This window comes from Onychostruthus taczanowskii, unplaced genomic scaffold (genome assembly GCF_017590055.1).
Source record: "Onychostruthus taczanowskii isolate IOZ18803 unplaced genomic scaffold, ASM1759005v1 scaffold8, whole genome shotgun sequence".
Taxonomy (NCBI): Eukaryota; Metazoa; Chordata; class Aves; order Passeriformes; family Passeridae; genus Onychostruthus; species Onychostruthus taczanowskii.
In genome coordinates, this window is record NW_024505892.1 from 14,943,686 (window position 1) to 14,956,761 (window position 13,076).

The following is a 13,076-nucleotide window of genomic DNA, read 5'->3' on the forward strand; positions in this document are numbered from 1 at the left end:
CAGTATAACTCTGCTAGTGATACCTTTCACAAGTGTATGAATCTGCACATATGAAGTACTATCTGGTACCATATGACACCACTTTATACACAGATTTTCCCAAATACAGGAATTATATTTGTGGCTAATAGAGGGTGTGGGTATGGGGGTGTGTATATACATATTATATATATATATATATATATATATATATATATATATATATATATATATAATAGAAAGATGTTCTTGAAACTATATGCAATTTTATGCTGAATCAGTTCTGCATGGCAATAAGCCTCTCCTCTTTTTCTATGAAAATTTATAAAAAATATTAAAATTGAATTGGTAATGGGTCTGCATATTTCCAAGGTTCACTTCCCACATGTTTCCCATTTCTAGAAAGGAAGTTTTTCTATAATTCTTATTTTTTTTTTAATGTTGAAAAAGTGTTGCTATGAAGGACTGGTATCTCTGAGTATTAACAAGACATTACAGTGTGTTCAAGAATATAGGGGTTTAGATATGGACAGTGCTGTAACTGCAAAAAAAAAAGGATGGGAAAGGAGGAAAAGAAAAAGGAGAACTAATTACTATAAGCTTAAAAAGCAGCAGGCACCACAGTCCAAACCACTTCATCCTGGGCTAAGGCACTGAATCAGACGAGCTCTTCAAACAATTTCTTCACAGAGCCTTCAAGATAGTCACCTGAAAATGCTTCTAATGCTTCCAATACCAATACATGCCCATATTACTAATGGAAATATGATTGCTGTTCTTACACCCAGATTTCATGACTTTTACTCCTTTTCTCTGTATGGATTTTGCAGGTTGATGTCAACACTTGAGCAAGTTGTTACAGCTGATCATAATATAGTAGAAGGCTTTTTAATTGTGCAAATTTGTTTTTTAAAATTTTTTTTGGTGCTAAAAAAAATATTTTGGGGGAATTGCTGTGAAAAAATTCTGGATAGAGTGCTCACAGGTTAAGTAATGTTTGACCTCATATCCTTAGGAGCTGTACCAGATACTTTGTGGGAAGCTCACTCAAAAGTGGGATTAATCAGCAAGGCGACAGAAGCTAAATAAACCACCCCTCACTGACAGATGAGAGTCTCTTGTGTGAGTTTTGTTGTGCAAGGCTGGGCTTCAGCATGGCCACCCTTGCTTTCAGAATAGTTACCATTCCATGCGCACAACTGCTGTCAAAATATGCAGGAATACATGGGAATAAATGTTTATTTCAGTATAAAGAAATAGCCAGGGATACTGACTTTTCTAAACTATTCCCAGAGGTCCTACACTTTCACCAAGTGGGCCTCTATCATATTCTCTAAAATTTACCATGTCAAAATTTTAACTACTACTAAGTGAGGTGCAAGCATTCTCAAGGTAGTTTAATAACCCTTTCATACTATGATGAGCAATGCATCGGAATTAATTAGCATGAAAGCTGGTGAGGATAAAATGATAGATAAAACATCAGAAAGAATGTACTAAATGTGGTGAAAAGCCCCACAGCCATAAGCTTCCTTTGTGATCTAACTGAAGAACACTTGGATAAATGGAGACTGACACAGAAACCTATTCCTTTACAAAAGTCTTTCAAAAATGCTTTCAACAATATTTCAAGTTGGAAAAAAAAGTCTAAAATAGTTGGACACAATACATTTCAGTAAACTCTATGATGTCCAAAAACATCAAACAAAAGACCTCTTCACATATTTCACTAAGTATACATTTCTACAAAGCAACATGAGCTTGAGTTGCCTTTTATTTACAGCACAGAGAAGACTTCCTGAATACCTACGGCCTTTTGCTGCCAACTGCTTCACAATGTACAATCATGAAAAATGTTACGGATTAGGCACTTCCAGTATATGGAATGTCACCTGAAAGAAATGTCATCAGAGCTGGGACTGATCTGTTGCGGAGAAAAAATCAAGATGTGTATGGTTTAGCAGTGTTGCAGTGTTTGCGAGTTTTCAGTTTGTAACCTCAAAGCTCAAGGGAGGACAGCCTGAACAAACATGGCAGGAGTCATCAGACTCTATCCTCAGCTCTAGACACACATAATATCATGCTGTTCCTTTCAAAACATCACAAAACAGTACAGTATCTAGCAGAAGCTGATGCTCCTCTTGTCAGTAACAACTCTCATACCGCTCCTTTGACACAAACTGGGGAACAAATGAACAGCAGTGTCATCTGTCCCACTCCACAGCAGACCAATTTATCAAGCACAGCAATGGTGGACAAATCTTGATCTGCTGTGGTGATAAAGTGCCCACACCTGGAAGCATGAGCTCCGCTGTCATCTACTGATGAACAGCAGTGCCAAATGGTTTGTCACATCTTGATGAGGAAACAAAGTAATAAAGAAACATTTTGCACAAATGCAACTAGAGAAGCAAACACGACACTTTTCAGCTCCAAATGCTGCATCAACAGTGGAAAGTACCTGATGGCAAATTGTGGCCTTAACTTTCCCTTGGCATTTAAATATATAGTTGAGAGAAAGGATGTCTGACTTCACATAGCAGAGAGGGATTAAAAGGTCAGATTTCTTCTCAAGAAGCTACCTTTATGAATACCAATGCATCAATTTTAAAGCTTTGCATCGATACATATAATTCCACATTATTAAAAATATTCAGATAGAGGTTCTGCTACATAAGTTTGGTGTGCATGAGTTCTTTTTCTAAAAACACCCAAGTCCAATAAATAGAGATTTTTTGAAAAGCATTTTAACCAAAAGGTTTTAATCATGAATTATTCTTTGGTAGACTGGTAAAGAAACATTCACTTAAGTGTTTCTGTCATTTTAGAGCAAGATTTGTCAAATTCAGAAGTTCTATTTTATGGAACAATCTCTTACTCATGACCACGGTGACATTTCTCTGGGAAAGTTACCTTACATAGGAAAGAGCTGACCCCCACAACAAGCCTGGGATGTAGGACATGTAAGTTCAAATCTCCAGTTTCAACCTAATAAGGATTCAAATATGACTCCAGGAGACAAGGAAGGAAAGATGTTACTCTTCCTTGCAAATCACATTCCTCAATCACTTCTCAAGGGATTAGCACCAAGAGTATACAGAAGCATGCACAAAGAAATCAGTGTCTTACACTTTTGTTTATGCAAGGAAGTGTTTACATTACTTTACTCACCATTCCGTGATTTAGCCATGCTGGTATAAAATTATCAAGCAGCTTTGGGTAAACCAGTTCCCTGTCATAGATATAGATGCTCCAAAACATCATCACAACAAACTAAGGAGGAAAAAAAAAACAAGACATTTTTAAATATATGCTTCTGAAAAATTAGTTGCATTCTTTAGATAGCAAAATGGGTCACTTAGCAAAGGATTTAGGGATAGACATGGGCATTATTGTTCTTTCACCAAATACTGTTGTAATCAACAGTTTGAATCTGGATTACTCTTTGCATTCACTGAGGTTTTAACTTTTCTTCTTTTTTTTTTCTTTTCCTTAACTTTTAGCCAGGAAAAAAAAAATCCCATTTTTTGACTTACATGCCTATGGCCAAATTACAAGTGAATATTAGACTTTAGTAGCAGATGTGGCATATAAATAATGTTTCTCCACTAACAGGATAGAAAACAATGGAAAATCAGCTAAAGTATCACTTGGAATTCATACAACATATCAACATGAAACATTCACTCCTGAACAGAAGCCTGTAAATTCGTATTTGCACTTTTCTGTGTCAGCCATCAAGACAGCTTTTAAAAAAAAACCCAAAGAACCTTTAATGACTTTGAACACAATTCATGGACTGGGATCCACAGAGAAGAGGTCCAGTATCCTGCTCATTTGTCAATATGAAATTTGGCTTGGTTCTTCTCGGAGACTATTTACTAGGGGCCCAGAAAGTGACCATTATTTCCTGTAGACAGAAGACAGGACAAATGGATCAGATAGTTTACAGTAGGCTAAATTTTTGCCAAAGTGTTCACATATTCTTTCAAGTTATCTTGATGTCTGAAAGGCAAAGACAATACAAACCCACAAAAATGTACAGAAATAATAGTTTTAGCTTACCTTAGCTGTGGCAAGTAAGTATTTTTCCAATTAAAACACCACTGCTTTCTTACCTTGAATTTGAGTCATAGCTTTCTAGTAATAAAAAAGGCTTATTGTTCATAGCAGTAAAACCCAACACCTGGGCCAGAAGCTTTTCAATGACCATTTACAGGGGCTGTCTAAACAGTAATGCTAAATCCACGTTCAAAGATTGAGAGCCAAAAGATAGAACTTTCACTGAGATAGAAGGGAAGTATTCAGTTACGTCCAAACTCATGTAGCTTATGATCTTACAGCTCATTTATAGGATCAGTGAAAGAAATATGGGGTGAGCATAGCACATTCTGCAAATTACTAGCATGTATAATAGTGTAGGCATAAGTTAGTTCATTAGCCTCTGACTTTAGAAACGTAAAATTGAGGTTTGCAGTTAATCAATGGCACCTTGTTCTAACCACAGACATGCAGACTTCAGCCAGCCAGTTATGTGAATGAGCTGAACCAGTACACTGTTCCCTCAGTGCATACAGTACATAGTTTCTTGATTTCCAGCACAGTTGTCCATCTGTTACGACAGCTATCGGTGCCTGCTCAGAATAAGCTTGGACTATTTGACTAGTGCACAGAGGCCAGGAAAAAAAATAGGTTATGATGGACAGCCCAAAAAATATTGCAAGTATAAAGCACCCCACAAGAAATCTCTCTTCTGGGGCAGTTTTGGCATTGGCACAGCACAGCTCTTTACGCACCTGCTGACACGTAAGTGCCAAGATATGAATAGCTGAACAGCAGGAAAAATGGAAGCAAAGTATTCTCCTCTCTATAGGCTTCCTAGAAGTCATGTATTATCACAGTGGGTCTCTGAGAACCTGCTAAGATCAACTGGGGCATAAAAACATCTTCTCAGGCATATGAAGACCAAGATTGATAATGTTGTTTTTTTCCAAGGAAGTCTCAAAACAAGAAAAATCAACCTGTATTAGGTTGAACTGTATTACACTGAATAGAACAGAACTAGCATGTTTTGACATGTGATTTTTGTGTAGAGGAGAATAAAACAATAGACTTTGTCAAGGAGGTAAAGACAAGAAAAGAGGGGACATGCCATCTGTCCCTTAACCAAAGTCAGCCAATGGATGGAACAGGATCAGCCTAGCTGGTTGCAACCATCTGGAGCTACAGACGGCAAATGCTGCTTAGCAAAGCACTATCACAAGGCAGACATAAGGTAAAGGAAGTGCGCAAAACCAAACGTGTTACAGAACTAACCTGTCCCAGAGGATGACCTGATACAAGACTTAACACTACACCCTGGGGAAGATTCCTTCCAGTGTCTGAATGGTTCACCTTACTCTTCTTTACAATTAGTTCATTTGGATAAAATGAACTATAAAAATTAACTATTTTGATAAAAGGAATTATAATGAGGGCTTGCGACATAGTTACTTTGGCTGCTTCTGAATTTTTTTACTTTGATTAATGAGCAACTGTTGGTCTGGTTCTTTTAAGTCCCCTCTACTATGCTTACATTTTGCCACTGACAGACTTTTTATTTGGGCTAGGCTTTGTTAAAATCCCACATGATCACGTAGTGCCAGACCATGACACAACTGAGCTGCTTCTTTGCACAGCCTCTTGAAAAATCCTGGACCTGCAGGTCTTATGCTTTTTTAATACCCAAGGCAGCACACAGGAGAAATGAGACAACATTCTCAGGAGGTTAAATAACAAACTTTCATTCGCAAACTTTAGAAAATAAGGGCACTCAGCAAATTGTAAAGCAACATTCAATCAAAATCAAGCATTTCACAAGGCATTGGCTTAGTGAACTCCAATCTAAATTACTCAGATTTTGAGAAGAAGAAATGGGGGGAGGAAGAGAAAAAGATTAAAAATCATTGCTTGAATTCCAGTGTGATCTCAGCTACTGTGAAATCCTAACAGTGGGCTGTGACCACGTGCCTATGCTTTATCTGCCCTGGTCTCTCAGGGCATTCCCCTTTTTGTTGGGGCTTTTGCTGTCCCAGTGGCTAATAGCCATTGTGGGTCTGGGCTAGAGGCTTCGGGGCAGTGGGGGTGGAGCAGTGCACCTTTCCACCTATGCAGGACACACCCTGCCCGTCCCTTTGGTTGTTTTAAGTACAGGACACCAAGGCTCAAAACAATGACTGAGACCAGAACAATGGGAAAAAGGATCTTCTTCATCCATGGTGGCAGTAGTGGGATTCTAACCCAGCAGAGAGAGAGAGAAAAATAAGAAGAGGAAAAAGAGGAAAGTGTACAAGAAACCATACAGTGGACAATTGCTACTTCAATAATCAAAAATAGAAGTTCAGTCAGTATTGGGATTCCACCCTATGCAAGCCATCATCCCTCATCCTGTGAGTTCCAGAGATGGCAAGACAGATGCAAATCAGGGTCTAGGGGAAAGAGTTCATGAAACCAGACTTTCGGCTGCAGTGATTGGAAGAGTTCAGCAGACTGGTTGGCAATTGTCTTTACTTTTGCTTGTGCTGCTTAAAACAGCATTTTCTTATTGGTGAGGTTCAGCATTTCACATTTTCCTTGCCCATTTAGTAAGAATTTATCAAGGATTAGACAGTTTTATAAAATCATTTTTGATACTTGCTGGACTTCGAAATTGAGCTCCAAAATGGCATAATGAGTCCAATTTAAGATTCTCTATTGCAATGCAATTGTATACCTCACCAAAAAATAGAAAACTTAAGGATAAGGAAATTTTCAACAGTTAGGCTGCCTTACATTTTAGAGATGATAATCTTACAAACCCAGATATCAGTGTAACCCAAACACATTTCCTGTATTACCACCCTTATCCCTTCCACCTTTGTGGTTTCAGGGGGGCTCCCCAGAGGCCATATTACAGTCAATTATCTTATTACAATGCTAGAGATCCAAATGCCAGGATAAGGGGGAATATCAGGGTGTACCATGGGAAAGTTACATCAAGTGAAAGTTCTTAGTCTGGTTGCCTCAGGGGGGTTAAAGGTATAACAAACACTCGAGCCATTTCTATCTATTTGGCATATTTTTCTAGACAGGGTCCTGGGTTCAAACCAAATACCTTCCTAACTTACTAAACCCTTCACTGGTTTCCAAATCCGAAATCCTTTCTCCTGACATCTTGACCACTTAGGACTTCTTTGATAACAGCTGGAGAAAACTTTCCAGCTGCCCCCTCAGTCTCTGCCAACCCCCTTCTCTGTACGATCACACTTCATACATCGCTTTCCACTAGTACATGTGGTTCCTCTGGCATCAAACTACACTTCTTTCTCAGTTCAAAGGAATTTTATACCTTGTTCTGAGGAGGTAGGAAGGGGTATACAAATCTGATTTCATAATCATATGAAATCCTGCTGAGCTTCCAAGCTAAATTCAGGAAGGAATCTTTTCCACCTGCTGTGGCAACCAGAGAGGAGACACAAACAGCCCGAAACAATGCTTGTGACATTTATACACATACTGCAAAACTACTAAGGCAAAACAGATACGAATATAAATATCACAAAACATATTAAGATAAAAACATGTACAAACAATCACTGCAGCAAAGAACTGTGTAAATCTTCAGTCCTGTTGCCGCTTCATCTTCTCACAGTTACATCTTTGCATGGAATGCTTGTAGAAGGAGAGGCAAAAGAAAACTCAGTCCTACTTGGACCAGTTTTAAAAAGAAGGAATTATCCATCTGCTGTTAATTTTGTGTTCTCTGCCATGGGCATCTCTGGTCACCCATGCATGCATGTGCAGGGGGGTCTTAAAGACCAGCAGGACTTCCCTGATAGCTGGGAGGCCTACCAGTACTGGCTGACCAGGAGAATCTAGGGGGTTCCAGGGATCATCAGTCCTTTTGTTTCTGGAAGGTGTGGTAGAGACAAAATGCTGTAAGTCATGGACATCCACTTACTCTCCATGGGTCACTGACTTTGGTCATAGTGTCCCACAGTTGAGGCGCCTTTGGATCCTGAGGCTCAAAAACCATTTTAGGAGACCATTTGTCCTTTCTACTATCCCACTGGCTTGTGGATGTGGTGTAGGGGGCATGGAACACCCACGGTACCCCTTCAGTTTTTGCCTGTTCCTGGACTACTCCTGCTGTGAAGTGACTGCCATTATCTGATTGCATTGATTTTGGTTTAGGAAGGAAACTGAATCATAATTTTAATCCTTTTACAGTACTTTCCTCTGTAGACCATGTCACTGCTTTAGCCTGCACCTAACTTGACACTATTTGAACACCTATCAGCACATATTATTTTGCTCCCGATTTGTTAAAAGGACCAATGAAGTCTACCTGCCAAATTTCCCACAACTCCTTTCCCATCCTTAGCTGCAGGGTGGAAATGTGCAGGGGGCGTTTCTCCAGTCTGGGTGCAGCACTGGCTGCAGACAGAAATGACTGTTTCACAAGCTCTTTGGGTGACAGGCCATCCTCCACATACCACCTCTCTTAACAGGTCTTTCATCCCAGAGTGGCCATGCTTCACATGCAGCCATTCCAATAAATATCTCAATTTCTCTTCTTATTCTGCTTCCTTTTCCTCAGCTAAGACAGCCAACTGAGTGACAGTCTACTTGGTCATTTAAGATGTGAGCTGGATGATCCCTGCTCTCATGGGGTGCTACCCATCCAACTGATACCATTTTGGATCTTGCACTTTTCAGAATTTCTCCCCATTTCTCTTTCTGTCATACCAGCAGTCTTTATACGTGTATGTGCCAGTGGCTAATAGCCAGTCTGGGTCTGGATTAGAGGCTTCAGGGGGTATGGTATCATCCCACCTATGCAGAACTTGCCCTGCCCCTCTTCCACCCTTCCTTTAGTTGTTCTGGGCCAGTACTCATTTTACACAGGTCTCTCACACCTGTGTAAGCTTCAAACAGAACTCCAGCTCTTGTGCTCGTGTTGCCTTCCTTGTGGCACAATTCATCACTCTTGTGGAGACAGACATTGTACTACACTCACATGCCAGGCTGAACAGCCTGCTCATATGAAACAAAAATTTCAGAGAGCCCAATACTTTATTTTCCTTTGTTCCTAAGGCAAAATGGCACAAATATTACCCTTCCATTTCCTCTATAGACACACTCAAGGCTTTGAATTCCAGGAAGAAAACAGGCACCAGAAATTGTTTTTCACATTTCTTTTCACAGGAGCCTCCTAAGATTGACAGATTTGCAAAAATACCGCTGGACTAAACATAAAATTAAGCAATGTATAGAACAGAAAAGCCCCTCATTTGTGGCTTATCCTATGTAGAATCTGTAATGATTCTATCTGTCTGTAATGATTATCTATCTAGGGTGCAATCATTACAGACCAAAGGAACCTCAGACTTGCCAGAAGACCTTGGAATCTGGAAATATGGAATAGCTCACTTATTACAGGCATCTGAAAGACTACGGAACAAATACACAGCACCAGAAAAAAAAAATAAGGCTGAAAACAAACTGCAGTCTTCCCACTTAAGGAGGTATTCCTTGAGTGTTTGTCCTCTGTCTGAAGCTTCAGAGGACACAAGCACAGCATGTGGCTCTGTCAAGGGAAAAGTTTTAAAGGACAAGTTGGGAAATGGATGGTTATTCAAAAGAGAAATCAAGTGGCTTTGTCAAAACACTACAAATGGAAGCAAAGAGAAACTAAGAAAGTAAAGCCAACAAAAAGAATTGCACAATTCGCACTTTTACGCGAGTCCAACCAAGAAATGTTATGCAAACGAAGAATGAACCCAGTGGAACTTTATTTTCCTACACTATGTGTTTTTGGTTTTGGCTGGGCTGCACAGTTCAGTCATTTCCTGGATGGCTAATCACAAAGAAAAAAAACCCAACCCTTGTGATCCTGACTCAATTTGTTTTAAGTACAGTTAAAGGTAATCTTTCTGCCTATCTCCCAAGATGCTTGTGGTTAAGTGTGAGTATAAATATGTTGTTTGTGAACTTCTATGACAGTTAGAGGTATTACATCTAGAAGAAAAGTGGTGTTAAAGGCAGACCACAGTAGGTACAACTTGGCATGGTACTGTCTTTAGGTGGGATCAAGAGCTAGCACAATACACCAAAGGGATTTGAAAAGTGCCAGTGACAGGAATCACAAGGAGTGGGGGAAAAAATCCCAGGGAAAACCCCTCTCAGAGAATAGACTTCAGGGGGCAATTGTACCACTGCTTGCTAATTATCCCATCACCAGTCATCCTGTCACAACAGATGAGGGTAAAATCTAGAAGAGAGATTTTTGCATGGTTGAGTCAGTTATGGAAATAAAATTATGCTTATGGTCTGATCAAGCAACAAGGCAACTAGGAAACTGCAGCAAATGCCTACACATCTTTTCTTGGCATAAGATCACAGATCAGCATAACTGATGATCTACAGAAGGGTGATCAGCTTTCCTTTTGACTCTGCTATACAGAGAAACATGAAATAAGAAAGCATTCCTGATTTTCTCTCCTTTGTACCACAGGTTTTTAAACCTGTAAAAGTGTAACAGAAAAAAATGAGGTAATTCTGGTCAGTTTAGACTCAGATTCAAACATAGCTATTGATGCTACATGATATAAAATGTCTGTGGTAGAGTTTGTGATTTTCTAGGCAGCAATCTCTCTTTTGATATGCAACAAGATCGATTTTTGTCCTTCCTATTATTATTAAACACAGTCTTAAACAACCAGAAATGCGTGATTTATCTCTCCTTTCTTTTGTTTAGTACATATTACAAGAAACATATTGATAAAACCAAAACACTAATTAACCATAGAAACATGGCAACTTAATGATTTATGTCAAACAAATAGAAAAAAAGCAGGGATAAGCTAAACCATTGGTGTAATATTTGACTTTTAAGCATGTCTCACATTACTCTAGCAATGTAAATTCCTCTCAATATATATCTCCTCTACACAGATAAAGGGATGGCAAGTCCAAGTAATTATAGATGAAAATTGGTAATGAAGTTCTAAAATGCCTATGCAAGCAATTTTCTTCAGTGGATGGTTCCTAATCTCTTAGGCATTTGAATAGTACTGCAGGCTTATAATGAACTAAAAAAAAGGCTAGGAAGTGTTGCCCACAGGCTTTTTGTGGCCTAAGACTTTAGTGCATAGAAAAATAATCTATTGATTTCTGATTTGATTCTCTGAAGAGTCATGTTAAAAAGAGCAACAATAGGTAAACAGTAGCCATTATGTCCTTAGAAGAGGTTCATGTTTATTTCTTAACTCTCCTGTGAAATATAGGTTGGCAATTCAGTTTTATCAGAGCCCCTGAAGACACACAATGCATATCACAACACTGGACAGATGTGATTTGCTGCACAGATTTTTCAGGTTTTGATTTGTTTGCAAGATTTGATTTGTTGTGAAGCCACAAAAGGAGATTATTTACCCTTGGGCTGTTCTTCCCCTCCTTTGGAAGGTGGGAAGAATCTGGTGGTCAGACTTCGCAGATGGTTTGTATGTTTAGTTTTTCAGGAAGTCTTAAAAATGAAGAACTTTGTTACATTTTTTTTTTTCTCACATCACTGTTTAACTTGGGAGTGGATATCCCTTTTCTCATCTGTTTTTCAGAACAAGTCATCTCAAGGGCTCCAGTAAGCAGGAAATACAGAAAAAAATGTGGTGAATTGCTCTTGAAAAGCTGCAGTTATTAGGCTTTAAAATGTTCCCCTAGTATTTCCATTATTGCCTAAACATGCCCTGTGTAAAACACTGAGCAATAAAAATAATTTAGATGTTAAGGTAACTGGCAAGTACTTAATCATGACCACTACTGTTACATTAGAAACCCAAGTAAGACTTTACTCACATCTGCCCAATTTTTATATGTGAAGGTTCCCTCGTGTCACTACTGGAAACCACTGAGAAGCTCCATGGAGAGCTAGGTGGGTGAGTCTCAAGGAAAGAAAGTTTGCATTTACAATTTTTCTTTTTTCCTTTTTTTTTCTGGAGTGAGGAAGCTGTTAAAAGAATATGAGAAACAAGGGAACTTTTAACTTTTTTTCTGCAGACACTCCGGTGTTTAATAACTTCCTTCTAACAAGAACCTCCATCATAGCAAAATTTCACTATTTCTTCTACATAAATAGCTCTTCAGACAACAACATCTGCATTAGATGTTGGTTACTTTTGGGCCCTACACTCTTCCTATCTGTAATCCCACCAAAGCAGAGCCTGCAGTGACTAGCAGTCTCTCAGGCACTGACCAGGCTTTGGCAAGTGGTAACTGCAGTGTGGTGAGGTCTCTGCTGCTGGTGAGGATCAGGTTTCAGGAAGGACCTGAGAGCAGTGTAAAGTTATGAGGTGCTGCTGTTTGTCTCCCAGTAGCCAGGAGAAGAAATGACAACAAAACCAACCTTTTTAGGATTTCTTAGTAAGAGGTAAAGTGGTAAACAATTATTCCCCCTCGCCACACAAAGGTCACACTTGAAAATGGAGCATATCTGTACAATGAGCATGGCCATTCCTTACGATGTTTGTTTAAGACACAAGTTGTTCTTGTATGAAGCCCTTGGGAAAGCAGCTAACTCAGGTATGTGACATATCTCTTGGGAACTGCTAATTTGTAAATGTTGCAACAACACCTGTAGTGCAGGCAGTGGCTAACTGGGAGTCTTCATGTTCTGGTGGCAAGAGAAGCATCGCCTGAAAAGAAAACCTCAGAACTGCCAAGACAAAGTGAAGCTGAAATCCTCCAAGGCCTTGAGAAGTTTCAAGGTCAGGAGCATTGCAGGAGTGGAGGAGCATACAGGCAACAATATGGAACTAAAACAGTGTCAGGAAAGAATCCCTGAATCCTGAGAGGCCTGAGAGACCCAGGGAGAGTGTGCTTTGATGCATGTGAAGGAGTGCACTTCTAGAGTGAAAAAGGCACTTAAAATATTTAAACACAGACAAATAGTGTGAAATTGTTCTCCTTTTTCACTTCTACTATCAACACAGTAGGAAAAGCATCTGTTGCTACTCACAATCACAACTACTTCTAGCCCCCCATTTCCCTTAAAAATACAAATGCAACATAAATCTCTGCAC

General features: G+C 39.3%; 1 protein-coding gene across 1 annotated transcript in view; it reads right to left on the reverse strand.

The window, feature by feature from the left end:
- AIG1 (androgen induced 1) overlaps nucleotides 1-13,076 on the reverse strand; it is a 122,516-nt gene that overhangs the window by 71,730 nt on the left and 37,710 nt on the right. Inside the window, exon 3 of the mRNA XM_041423998.1 lies at nucleotides 3,151-3,252. Within this exon, the coding sequence (XP_041279932.1) occupies nucleotides 3,151-3,252 (102 nt within the window). The remainder of the gene's footprint in view (nucleotides 1-3,150; nucleotides 3,253-13,076) is intronic.